This window comes from Dendrobates tinctorius, unplaced genomic scaffold, assembly GCF_039654945.1.
Source record: "Dendrobates tinctorius isolate UK_male_01 unplaced genomic scaffold, ASM3965494v1 ptg000056l, whole genome shotgun sequence".
In the NCBI taxonomy this organism is placed as follows: Eukaryota; Metazoa; Chordata; class Amphibia; order Anura; family Dendrobatidae; genus Dendrobates; species Dendrobates tinctorius.
The window spans coordinates 3,880,450-3,894,427 of NW_027361724.1; the positions used below are offsets into that span (position 1 = coordinate 3,880,450).

At 41.7% G+C, this 13,978-nt stretch overlaps 1 protein-coding gene across 1 annotated transcript in view; it reads left to right on the top strand.

Annotated features, from left to right (window-relative positions):
• Positions 1-13,978, top strand: part of AGPS (alkylglycerone phosphate synthase) — a 214,174-nt gene that overhangs the window by 147,637 nt on the left and 52,559 nt on the right. The window contains exons 13-14 of the mRNA XM_073577433.1: positions 3,519-3,595; positions 8,363-8,475. Of these exons, the coding sequence (XP_073433534.1) occupies positions 3,519-3,595; positions 8,363-8,475 (190 nt within the window). The remainder of the gene's footprint in view (positions 1-3,518; positions 3,596-8,362; positions 8,476-13,978) is intronic.

Here is a 13,978-nt window from a genome sequence, read left to right on the forward strand (position 1 = left end):
GTGCAGACTGTGTACAGATCCTGTGCTCCGGAACCCACAGTACGGAGTGCTGCTGAATTTGCTCACAGGTGGAAGATAATGGGGCTGAAAGCCACACATGCATGTGACCGCTGAAGGAAAAACCTGAACGGCACTGTTATTGTGGGATGATTTCTGATGGGATGACATCCTGTCTAAGAGTCACCTGACCCTGTAGCCTGTCCGCCGCCAGTCTTAGAGGAGACCACCAGAGCAGCCAGGATTAGAAGGGGTAAATAACTTTTTTTTTTTTTTATAAAGAACCCTTTACTATGGAAAACTTCTTGAATTGTGCTTGTGTAGATGGAGGGTCACCAATTGTGTGGATCAGTACTTAATCACTGGTTTCGCCTACCATTGTCTGTTATACTAACTAGCAAAGAAATTACTTTCTGTCCTTTTTCTTAATGGAAACCATAAAAATAATCATCTTTACGCAGACCTGTTATGTTAAAGTTCTGGAAGGGTATTCTAAATAAATTCCTATCCTCTGTTAAAAATAGCTAATTTTTAACCCTGTATCTTCCTGCAGTAAGGTCGTTGGGACATATGAGGGAGTGGGATATTGTGGGGTTGATCTGCAATCATGCCTTATTACACTGCTCAAAAAAATAAAGGGAACACTCAAATAACACATCCTAGATCTAAATGAATGAAATATTCTCATTGAATACTTTGTTCTGTAGAAAATTGAATGTGTTGTCAACATAATCACACAAAAATCATCAATGGAAATCACATTTTTGAACCAATGGAGGCCTGGATTTGGAGAGACCCCCAACATGAAAGTGGAAACAAGTCAAAATGATGCTCAGTATTGTGTGTGGCCTCCGCGTGCCTGTATGACCTCCCTACAACGCCTGGGCATGCTCCTGATGAGGTGGCGGATGGTCTCCTGAGGGATCTCCTCCCAGACCTGAACTAAAGCATCCGTCAACTCCTGGACAGTCTGTGGTGCAACGTGACATTGGTGGATGGAGCGAGACATGCTGTCCCAGATGTGCGCAATCAGATTCAAGTCTGGGGAACGGGTAGGCCAGTCCATAGCTTCAATGCCTTCATCTTGCAGGAACTGCTGACACACTCCAGACACAAGAGGTCTGGCATTGTCCTGCATTAGGAGGAACCCAGGGCCAAGCGCACCAGCATATGGTCTCACAAGGGGTCTGAGGATCTCATCTCGGTACCTAATGGCAGCCAGGCTACCTCTGGCGAGCACATGGAGGGCTGTGTGCCCCTCCAAAGAAATGCCACCCCACACCATTACTGACCCACTGCCAAATTGGGCGTGCTGAAGGATGTTGCAGGCAGCAGGTTCACACTCCGCACATGTGACAGACGTGACAGAGTTTGGAGACGCCGTGGAGAGCGATCTGCTGCCTGCAACATCCTTCAGCATGACTGGTTTGGCAGTGGGTCAGTAATGGTGTGGGGGTGGCATTTCTTTGGAGGGCCGCACAGCCCACCATGTGCTTGCCAGAGGTAGCCTGACTGCCATTAGGTACCGCGATGAGATCCTCGGACCCCTTGTGAGACCATATGCTGGTGCGGTTGGCCCTGGGTTCCTCCTAATGCAGGACAATTCCAGACCTCATGAGGCTGTAGTGTGTCGGCAGTTCCTGCAAGATGAAGGCATTGAAGCTATGGACTGGCCTACCCGTTCCCCAGACCTGAATCTGATTGAGCACATCTGGGACATCATGTCTCGCTCAATCCACCAATGTCACGTTGCACCACAGACTGTCCAGGAGTTGACGGATGCTTTAGTCCAGGTCTGGAAGGAGATCCCTCAGGACAGCATGCCCAGGCGTTGTAGGGAGGTCATACAGGCACGTGGAAGCCACACACAATACTGATCGTTTTGACTTTTTCCACTTTAATTTTGTCTTGTTTTGATTTTCATTTTGACTTGTTTCCACTTTCATGTTGGGGGTTTCTCCAAATCCAGGCCTCCATTGGTTCAAAAATGTGATTTCCATTGATGATTTTTGTGTGATTATGTTGAGAACACATTCAACTTTGTACAGAACAAAGTATTCAATGAGAATATTTCATTCATTTACATCTAGGATGTGTTATTTGTGTTCCCTTTATTTTTTTGAGCAGTGTATATACACATTGAGTTTAGTTAAAATATATCCACACTGACAGCATTCACACTTGGGGCGTATTTAGAAATTCAGGGGTCCAATAGCTAATATCTACACCTATTCCACTTATATTTAGTGGACGATTATAGCAAAAATGGTTTAAAACTGGAATACCCCTTGAAAAAAATGCCTTGGGCTGCCAGTGGGTGTCACCATGCATCTTACCTTATCTAACCGCTTAGATGCCAGGGTTACTGTTCACTGTTGCATCTAAGGGTTTACAGTGCTGTGATCAGAGATTGGTTACAAAATTCTCTTGACTTATGTAGTACATATACAGTAGAAGTCGGGAGAATGGGCTGGGGCCATTTGCTCACAGCTCCATAGTGGTCAGCTGGCCTGCTGTCATTGGCCTCCGATTTACGCACTCCATACAGATAGACCCCCCAGTCATCTAATGAAGGCTCCACAAGAGAGTCCTTTATCGCTGATCAGGCTGGTGTACCTTGATGTGCCCACCAGTAACCAACTCTAGGGCCATGTAAATGTGACATTATCCCTAATCTCAAATTTATAAAAGCGATGAACTGGTTAGATTGATAAATGAATAAGGGGCCCACCGGAGGATTCTCCTGTTCTCCATTCGGCCAGTCCACGCCTGAGTGAAGCAATCTGATGCACTGCTCAATATAGAGACATCCTAAAAATACAACCATACACTGTGTAGTATGTGTTACTTACACATGGGAGCCTATGAATAACATATGCCGGTCTATGGCTATACCACGGCATGCATTAGGGACATACATCAAACGTATGTCGGAGTAGACCCTAAACTATAAATCACTTCTCTCATTTCAGGCCTATGTCCAGTATTCGGCCTAAACTTGTTACTCATGTACGGTATACATACTCGTGCTGCGACCTTCCGTCTTTTCTAGTTCTACCCAAGCCTTTCGTGTACTTATAAGACGTGGACATCACAATCTCTCATATAAGGGCAAAGACAAGGAACTTCTGCCAAAACCTCCCTTTATCTCTGTTCACACGACGCCTGCAGCCGATGTAGGAGCTTCCCAGGCCTATAGGATATATTATGGGGTATGATTTTATGGGGTATGAATGTCAGTGTTTTGTTTCCCACCAATTTGAGGTCTTACTTGGCATGGCTTTAGCAAGAAGCAGCTTTTATATTTAACCCTTCCATTGTCAGCCTGGCCAGGCTCCTACTTAAATGCAGCACGTATAACATCCCAGCCTGACAATGAAAGGGCAGGAATGCACTTGCCCCCTTATATTCCTCCCCCAAACATGAGTTGAACCTGTATGCTTTCTCACTGAATGTTCATCACAGCCGCTTACTCATTTATATTTGATTTATTTGTGCATGTATGTATTTTTATTTTACAGGGCATGCTCTTAAACCTCAGGTGGCCTCAATTTTTACTTCATTTTTGGATGGGTTAAAAAAATTCTACATCACAAAGGTACAGTTTTTTTGTGTGTGTGTTTTTAAAACTTTTTATTTTTTTTGTCATGTAGTCAGGCGAACGTTGCAAAAATGTCGGTAGCATGTACGTGTTGGGAGCATACTGCTCTTAGCTTCTAGTGGTATTAAACTACCCGTGACTGAGCATTGAATTCAGAGCATTATCCTGCTGAGCCCATAAAGGCTTCCTATTAAATGTAGCATCATAATTTTACCAAAGTACTGTTCATTGTGTATGCACCCAGCAGCAGCAGCTCCTCACTCTCAGCGTGTGCCATGAGGCCTACACCACACTTTGATCCCTGGGTGGAACGTGCACCGTATGCACCGATGACCCTTTATGTAACGCAGGATGAATTGGAGGGTTCTTAACCTTGGGTCCCTTTCCGTCATACGGTATTTTGTATCCTTGTTGCATGTTTCTGTTCAACCTTTCTTGTCATGAGATCCACACCCCGCTCTGAGATGGTCACCAGCCATATTCTACATTTTTTTTTTTTTTTTTTTTTAAAAAAGCCCCATGTTGTCCCATTTTTTAAAATTGTATTTTTCCCTAAATACCCCCTTGTAATTTATGCCCACGTGCCCATTTATAAAGGTATGGAGGCAGACGTGGCCCCTTATAACTTGGGAAAGGAGTTTAAACCTATGAAAAGCCCTCCTAAGTTGGTATACCTCCAAGATGATCTGTACTTAGAAACTGAGAAATACACCCACCAGATCGGGTTGTGTTAGTTGGAGGCGCAACCCCGATATCCGGGTAGTGCACAGTCTGCAGCGTACGCCACCAGCAAAGGCGGAAAAAGGCTGGATGCGACACAGCTGTTGCTGATGTGGTAGGTGACCATTCCCGTACACTGTATTAATGCTGCATTTGCCCCATTATAAAGTAACAATGCTGGATGTGCCCCCTTATAAAGTAGAAATGCCGCATCTGCCCGCTTATAGAGTATCAGCACTCAGGGGGGCATGATTACTTTTAACGTGCCATAGGTGCCACCTTCATGGTAAACATGCCGTCTGAGTGCCCCATAGCAAGTAATCATGCCGACTAAGTGCACCCCTTCAGAAATAGTAATGCCCCCTGTGGCCGCCTATACAGAGTGGCACTGGCTTGAGCAGACAGTTGCAAGCCCCACATCGTGCCTAAGGGAATTACTTTTGTGACCCTTGGTAGTCCTGTCTCTGCACTACCTACAGGAGGGGGGAGCATGAAATTTGTGTTGACCAATGTAACCTGCCAAACCTCACATCATCTTCTAAACAATTACTAAAGGGGTCATCTGAAATTGGCAAAGAAAAAAGGATCTTTTGGGGCCTAGTGGGGCTAAATCAGCAACATCAAGCACCGCCCATAGGCAAGGATCGCACTAGTACCGGGGGAAATAATTGTTGTTTTCTGATTACCAATAACTTTAAAAAAAAGTTAATACAGTAATCCAACTCCAGATACATCGACACGCCCCCATTGCACTCCCAAGTTAATTTGCATGTGGCTTCAAAGCTTCATTTTTTAGCACTGACATTTGCATTTACCGCTAGACGGGTATCGTTTTTTTTTTTTTTATTGGCATATTACTGCCACACTAGATTCAATCAATATATAATAGTAATATCGCCCTGACAAGTTCCTTTGAATAATGTCTTCAAATCCAAGTCTCAGTGCCGGGGACCATTGTACACCTTTTTTTTTTTTTGGGGGGGGGGGTCCGTGATCCCTCTCCTGATTGTAGTGCGTTATCTAGAATCCCCCCCCCACTTTCTGAAGCCTCCTACGCCTACAGTGGATCTGAAGGATGCTGGAAGGCTAAGCTAAATACCGGCATGAGATTGTCAAAAGTGAGAACACGTTGCCGACAACGGATTCCCTTGACTCCAGCCTCTATGATGCATACTTGCCCGAGCAAGAATGTCTGTTCTTCAGTGGTCAAACAGAAATCGCGGGGTCAACATGCCGATCCCGAGGATAGGGCAAAGCTTATTGTACACTGGAAGTTTCGAACTTTGTTGGAACCCGTTTGATTTTAAGAATTATTTAAAAAAAAAAAAATTGTATCAGAGGAATTCTATTCTTATAATAACCAATAGTCCCAAATGAAGCATCCAACGTTTGTGAAATTTTCAGTAGTTTTTCATTATCTAGAAGGGACCGCCACTACAATTGGAAAAAGTGGATCATAACATATTTTAATGGACTCAATTAATTAAATTTTTTATTTCTTTTTTTAAGTATGGAAATAAATGTTTTCCAACTAATGTGTTAAATTATTTAAATGCGTTTCTTGTCTTACTATTTAATTAAAGCCCAGCGCAATTCCACTTTATGGTTTTATGCTGCAATTTGTAGAAAGTACAGGTAAAAACCATCAGTCCTGGGAGAAGCGCCCCTCCCATATGTTTTGTTTTTTTGGCAGACCACGTAGAACCACTCAGCGGTGATCAGATTGTTCCAGAGGTTTTCATGTTCTGATTAAAGGTATAAAGGATAAATACTAAGCAGAGCTGTGTCTTAAGATGGACCGGACCCCGGCACCCTCATACCGGATGAGGCTGTTGTGTTGACCTCAACAATATTGCGCATCAGTTCTGTAGAAAGCATGAAGCATTAGGTTGCTAGAGAAGCTGTAACTTTACAGAACTGAAACTAAAGGGAACATGAAACCTCCACCAGGAGACCGGGTGAGCCGCTCAGCGGGTGCGAGAGCCCAATTATTAAAGGGGTGTAGTATAAAAGGATATAGGATATTCGTTTTCCCGCTCTTGCTGTCATTTAAAGGGGATGCCTCATAAATAACCTACATGTCTGACTTTTAGGACCCCACTTATCACACCATGGAGTCCTTTTAAATGGCCACAACCGAGATGCTACCAATCTAAATATATTGATGATTTACCACTATAGTCTTTATCTTTTTGTTTACTTTAAAAGAAAGGAAAAACTTTTATTCCCTTAAACTAGAATGCCCCTTTAATTCCATGAGCATCTTATAGATACTCTTTATTGTCGGATGAGACTCTGTGTAATCCCTAAGGAAGCTGTAACAGTAGACATATCAGTTGGCACCAAGTTTTCCCAAATCTTCCTTAAGAAATAACAGAATAAAATTCTCAATGCTTTAGAAGAGGTCAGCACATGGACTTAAAAGGGTACACCTATCTCCAAAATCCTATCCCAATATGTAGTAGGTGTAGCTATAATAATAGTTGGCAAATACCTCCATTTAGAAATGTGGTATAGTTCTTCTGATTTGTGATGTTGTTTACCCCATGTGTAGGGCATTGCAGCAGATAAGGTATCCATGGTTACTGCCGCTCATATATTGAGTTATCGGTTAGTGGTCGTAACCATTGATGCCTAGCCTGCTGCAATGTCCTGCATATGAGGTAAGTGACATAGCTAATCAGAAGAACTATACTACATTTCTAATTGGAGGTATTTGCTAATATTATTATTACACCTACTGCATATTGGGATAGGATCTTGGAGATGAGAATACCCCTTTAAACCACCTTACAATTTTGTGGTGAGCAATAGGGGATGTAGTAAATAATGGCCTAAGACAATATATAACCTTTGCATAGACATGAACTTTGGTCATATAGAGGATCTTCCTGCTGGAGAAAACCAAAATTCTACAGAACCTTTTGGCAGACTTGATAAGATTTGTCAGCTTTACCATACAACTGCTTAATTTTGATAAGATTCAGATATTTAATAGTCCCTTTATTAATCAAACTCTGTAATAAAAGGTGTTGTGTCCATAGTTGCGCCTATTTCTGGAGTTAATCTGATAATGCCTGGTGACACTAAATGGAAAACTATTTGAGAAGCTGAGCACGTCTAGTCGGCATGTGACCGCAGGTATGCACATCACATACATGCCGACACATGAGCGCCCACTTTCACAGGGAATCCTGAAGGTGACGTGCTGGGATTTTTTTTTTTTTTTTTTTTTTTTTTTATATATATATAATGTTCAGTGTTCTTTTGATGTTGATAAATCATTTAGAAATCACATGACCGAAAACCATTAAGAAAGTACAATGAGGATCTCCCCAAATTATATAGGTGTACAGAAAGATACACGGGCTGCAAAGTATTTCTGGAATTTAGCTAATGGTTTTACCTCTTAAAGGGAATCTGTCACGAGATTTTTGCTCTCTAAGCTGAGAGCAGCATAATTTAGAGACAAAGACCCTGATGTGTCGCTTACTGGCTGCTTGCTGTAGTTTTGATAAAATAACATTTCTCTGCTCTAAATTTCCAAGTTCTCTGAATGCTGAGCTCTGTATAACCCTACCTACACCCCTGATTGACAGCTTTCTGTGTACACTGTGCATAGGCAGAAAACTAGTTGCGGTTATACAGGGCTCAGCATTCAGAGAATGCAGAAATCTACAGCAGAGAAAACTGAACTGTTATTTTGTCCAAACTGCAGCAAGCAGCCCAATAAGTAATACATCGCTGGATTCAGGGTCTCTGCCCCATATCAAAAACCTGGTGAGAGATTCTCTTTAAAGTGATCTTTACAGTTGCTAACCAAATCCCTCTAGTAAATGATGCGAGTCTGCTGTTTTTGTCCACAAGAATAGGGCTATAGGCTATGATTTAGATCCAAATTTTGCTGGATTCTCACTGAAAATGATTATTTTTATTGCACACCCCTTCTCTTATAGGTAACTTCTAAGACCAGAATAGGGTTTCATTAGTCATATGTTTCTAAAACTCACTTAATACCTTAAATTCTGCTGCTTTGTTTTACAGTTTAAAGGATTTGATCCAAATCATCTTTGTGTCGCCACGTTATTGTTTGAAGGTGACCGCGAGAAGGTCCTGCAACACGAGAAACAAGTGTATGACATCGCTGCAAAGTTTGGGTGTGTACATAGGGCTTTCTGATTTCCTCTTATGTCCTTTTTTTTTTTTTTGCCTATTTTACAGTAAAAGAAAAGTCCTCACAATAGATAAGCTGTGTGTAAAACGATGCTCCATTACAATGTTATGTAGGTATCAGCCAGATGTCTTTGACAAATGGAAAGGGGTTTGCAAAAGTTCATTTTAAACAATAGATCTAGGAATAATAATAAGTTCCACAATGTGATTGTGAATGTGTTAAAATAAAATGTTCCTGTGCCGAGATAATCTTATAAATGTGCCCCTGTGTAATGGCTGTGTCTGACCGTACAGGGACCTGGTCTGATCATACCACAGCTCCTGGGCAGGGGAGGAAGGAAAATAGTATACAGACATTACAGCAGGTGATTCTTTCTGTGAAGGAAAATATTGTTTAATAGACAGTGAAATGTTCTAGCTCACAGGAATAATCAGCTGAGAACCCCTGCTGTCCTGTCTGTATATTCTTCATCCCACTCGACCCCCTGCCCAGTAGATGTGGTACGATCAGACCAGGTCCTTGCCCGGTCAGACACAGCCTTTACACAGTACACAGCAGGGGCACATTTATAAGATTATCTCAGCACAGGAACATTTTTTTTAAACACATCCAATTGTGGAAACTATTATTATCCCAAGACATATTGATTAAAATAAACTTTTGTTCTTGGGAAAACCCATTTAAAGGGGTCATACCACAAGCATTTATCATTGTGGTCTGACTGCTGGGGTCCCCAGAGATCCAGGGAACATGTGGGCCCAAAATCCTGTGTGAATGGAGCTCTACCACGCACCTGCGTGACCACGGCTTCAAACATTTCTGTCGGTCTGTGGAAGCGGTAGAGTGACCACAGCTCCCAATACATTGTAAGTGGAACGGTGGCCGTGCCTGCATTCAAGCTGTGGGGTAAAATGGGGCAGTTACTTAGGATCATGGTGGGTACCAGAGTTTGATCTACACCAATAATTTATCTTATGTAAAGTTATTGGAACTGATCGACGTTTCCTTCGCCAGGTTCAGGACAGCAGATTATAGCCCTGATTCAGCAGACAGTTTGCGCCAAATTTCTGGCATAAAGCTACTTAATTAGTCACAATATTGAGTTGTGCAAATACGTTGTCTTTTGTCTTTTTTTTTTTTTTTTGGTCAATGTGCCCATTCTCGCTTGACTACTTCATCATACATTATGCCACATAAGTGGCATAAATCACGACCGGAAATGCACGCCGTCCCCTAGAGTAAATTTCTTACACTGGCACACACTCTCAATGAATTTGGCGCGTCTTCCCGACCCTTTATCAAGACTGGCTTTAGAAAACACCAATTTTGATGAATTCGGCGCCTATGTCTACTGCACTAAACATTATATTTTCTCCCACTTTTAAAGCTGAGCAGTTCTAATTAAAAAGAAAATGTTCTTGCTATTTAATAACAGGGTTATCGTTAAATAGGTTCCAAACCAGGGCTCTGCTTCAAGTATCTGCAACAGGAAGAAGTGATTATACAGCAGTTTATTGAAGAGCTTACTAATGTCCTCATTACAGTAAATTATAGGAATATTAAAATCCTCCAAGGGTCGCTGACCATATGAAAGCACGTCACAATCTGAACAGTGCATGTATCCCCATTAGCTGCTGCAGAACCTCAAAGTGCCCAGCATCTATCGCCAGAAAACGCCGCCATTCTTTTCAAAAACATCCAAGTTTGGTATCGTTATGTTGCATGTTGTTCACACTGTACGCAGGGAAAAGCTCCTGATGTACCCTAAATCACGGCAATATCCATCAGCCAAAAACTTCCAAGTGAAAATAAGGAAAAAGTATCCTCTTAGAAGATGTTTTCACTGCATCCCTCAGGATAAAATAAAGTTTTTTTTACTTATTTTTTTTTTTTTTTTTTTTTACCGTATACTAAGGTATACCATCCAAAAAGACATGCGTTGTACATTGAGAGTGTTCCCAAACTTGCGTGTTAAATGTAGGGCAAAAATGGGGTATGAACATAGCCTAAAAGGGAGAATTGTATCACAGTATCGTTTATCTATTTTTTTTATTTTTACCTACAATGTAAAAAAACATAAGGAAGCGAAACTCTGCGCTTGGTTTTTGCTGTAAAGTGGAAAAAAAAAAATAAATATATTGTTATTCCGATATGATCCTAACCCGGACCTTCGTCAGAACTGATTTCCGCAGTGCAGGGGGTGCGTATGAAAATGGAGCAGCGCCGTGGAAGTGCGTCCTAGGTCTGTGATAAAGCGCCGAACATTATATACGAGCACTCCCAGATGCTCGGATAAGACCTCCTGCACATTCGCTCATCACTAGTAGAGATGTCTAATGGTGGTGAGGGACGAGATTAACTTGTACACAAAATGGCCCATACTAAAATTATAGTCAAAAATTGTCTCCTGTAAAACACCCTGAGAAGACAAGTAGGCAATCAGCTAGAGAAAGGTTCAATCTCCAGAGGAGACAGGCCATCTTCACCGTAAGAACTATTAATCTGTGGATTCGTCTACCTCAGGAGCTGGTTACAGTGGGAACCGATGATGGTTTCGAAAGAGCTTTAGAACAATAATTGTGTGAAACCGTTTTCTAAATGTTTAATCCAGTGGATCAACAGGTGGAATCAGGAGGAAAATAGTTCTAGTGTGGACTGGATCATGCATCGTGGTCGTGCATGTTCCTCTTCCCTTTGTCCTTTCCATCCTTTGGGAGAACTATACTTTTCCATCTGTATTAGCTATATGTATAATGCAGCTGCTGAAGAATTTTTGTTTTACTTTTGGACTTCCTCTTGATCTTGCACATAACATGCGATTAGTTTACATATCCATATGCTGAGTGCAGGCATTGAATAGGTGTAAAGCATGTACAGGTGCATCTCAGAAAATTAGAATATCATCAAAAAGGTAATTTATTTCAGTTCAATACAAAAAGTGAAACTCATGTATTATATAAAGTCATTACAGAGTGATCTATTTCACGTGTTTATTCCTGTTAATGTTGATGACTATGGCTTACAGCCAATGAAAACCCAAAAGTCATTATCTCAGTAAATTAGAATACTTTATAACACCAGCTTGAAAAAATGATTTTAAAATCCCAAATATTGGTCTACTGAAATGTATGTTCAGTAAATGCACTCAGTACTTGGCCGGGGCTCCTTTTGCATCAATTACAGCATCAATGCGGCGTGGCATGGAGTCGATCAGCCTGTGGCACTGCTGAGGGGTTATGAAAGCCCAGGTTGCTTTGATAGCAGCCTTCAGCTCGTCTGCATTGTTGGGTCTGGTGTCTCTCATCTTCCTCTTGACAATACCCCATAGATTCTCTATGGGATTAAAGTCTGGCAAGTTTGCTGGCCAATCAAGCACAGTGATACTGTTGTTTTTAAACCAGGTATTGGTATTTTTGGCAGTGTGGACAGGTGCCAAGTCCTGCGGGAGAATGAAATTTCCATCTCCAAAAAGGTTGTCGGCAGAGGGAAGCATGAAGTGCTCTAAAATTTCTGGGTAGACTGCTGCGCTGACTTTGGTCTTGATAAAACACAGTGGACCTACACCAGCAGATGACATGGCTCCCCAAACCATCACTGATTGTGGCAACTTCACACTAGGCCTCAAACAGCTTGGATTTTGTGCCTCTCCACTCTTCCTCCAGACTCTGGGACCTTGATTTCCAAGGTCTAGAGTCCGTCTCATGTTACCACGACGAGTGTGAAAGCACAACCAACATTCAAAAGTGACCAAAACATCAGCCAGAAAGCATTGGTACTGAGATGTGGTCTGTGGTCCCCACCTGCAGAACCACTCCTTTATTGAGGGTGTCTTGATAATTGCCAATAATTTCCATCTGTTGTCTATTCCATTTGCACAACAGAATGTGAAATTGATTGTCAATCAGTGTTGCTTTCTATGTGATACCGGAAAGATGTATATCTTTGTACCATGTTAGCCAGTAGATAGAAGCATATTTAGGATTGAGAGTCCTCAGTGGTTGATACCTTTTAATGGCTAACTGAAAAGATGGTAACACATTGCGAGCCTTCGAGACTACTCAGGTCTCTTCATCAGGCATTGACTAATACAACATCTGAAGTATTGTATATGTATATTAGTCAATTCCTGATGAAGAGACCTGAGTAATCTGGAAAGCTTGCAATGTGTTACCGTCTTTTCAGTTAGCCATTAAAAGGTATCAACCACTGAGGACTCTCAGTTCTGAATATTCTGCTTCCTAAGTGGACAGTTTGATTTCACAGAAGTCATTTACTTGGAGTTATATTCTGTTGTTTAAGTGTATTTTTTTGAGCAGTGTATGAGTTTCACTTTTTGTATTGGAGAACTGAAATAAACTTTTTGATGATCTTCTAATTTTGTGAGATGCACCTGTATCTATGTATGTATGTATGGTAAGCAGTGGTAATTAGGTGAAGAAGCTACCTACCAAGTATATAGCTACATGTAAAAAGATTTATGTACAGTGGAAATGGCATCAATCGCCCTATGGTATTTCTCGCACGCAGCGCATTACCAAACTGAACTCCAGTAGCAAAGGAGAATGTGCCTTCCATAATGTATATAGGACTCCTATGGAGCCTTGTAATGACCTGCTTGTCGGAAGCAGCACCACGGTTTGTATTAAGTGCTTTAAATCTGAGAATATGCATACTGCATGCTATTAAGCATTGTGACGCTCAGGGCATGATTTCTAGCCCGTGCTTTGAAAATGTATTAACCGTACGTTCATTTGTCCTGTGTCACATCCAGTGTTACAAGGGTGAGCGCTTTCACTCTCTCTTCTCGCTCTGGTGTATCGGGCTTGTGACACCATCGCTTCATTAATCAACACCATGAGATCAGAGGTAAAAGCATTCAGGGGAGACATCGCTTTGGGGCAAATGATTTCATTGGTCTGCTGTGACCTCCTGGTCTCCTCTGCCTGTGCGAGGGTCCCTCCCAATATCCTAAACATAGCTCCCCTTCCCCACGGAGAGTACAGCTGAGGCCGGCAATCGGCACTCTGTGCAGCGCCTAATGAATATTAATTGTCAGGAGCGACGCACGTCCACACAGTATAGTCCCCGATCAGCAAGGTTACTGTGATTACTGGAGGGAATGGATGGGAATGGAGGGAATATTTTTTTTTTTTTTTATTGCCGACTATTCTGCTTTATATTTCTTATTTTTTATTTATTTTTTTTCCTTTTTGATTACACACCGCGCTTTATAAGTAAAATATCACGAGAATTGCGTTGCATAATAATACACTGAAATGTTTATAGTGTTCTATGATTTGGTTCACATTTCTTTTCTTGCCCCACAATATTCTGCAGCGCTGATGGTGATTTTTTTTTTTCTATATATTAAACATTTATATCAGTCCCCTGTCTCCAGTGAGGTTTACATACAATGTAACTATTTATAATGGACACACACGTATATACCGTACTTATACACAAGCACAAGTGGGTATATGTCTAGA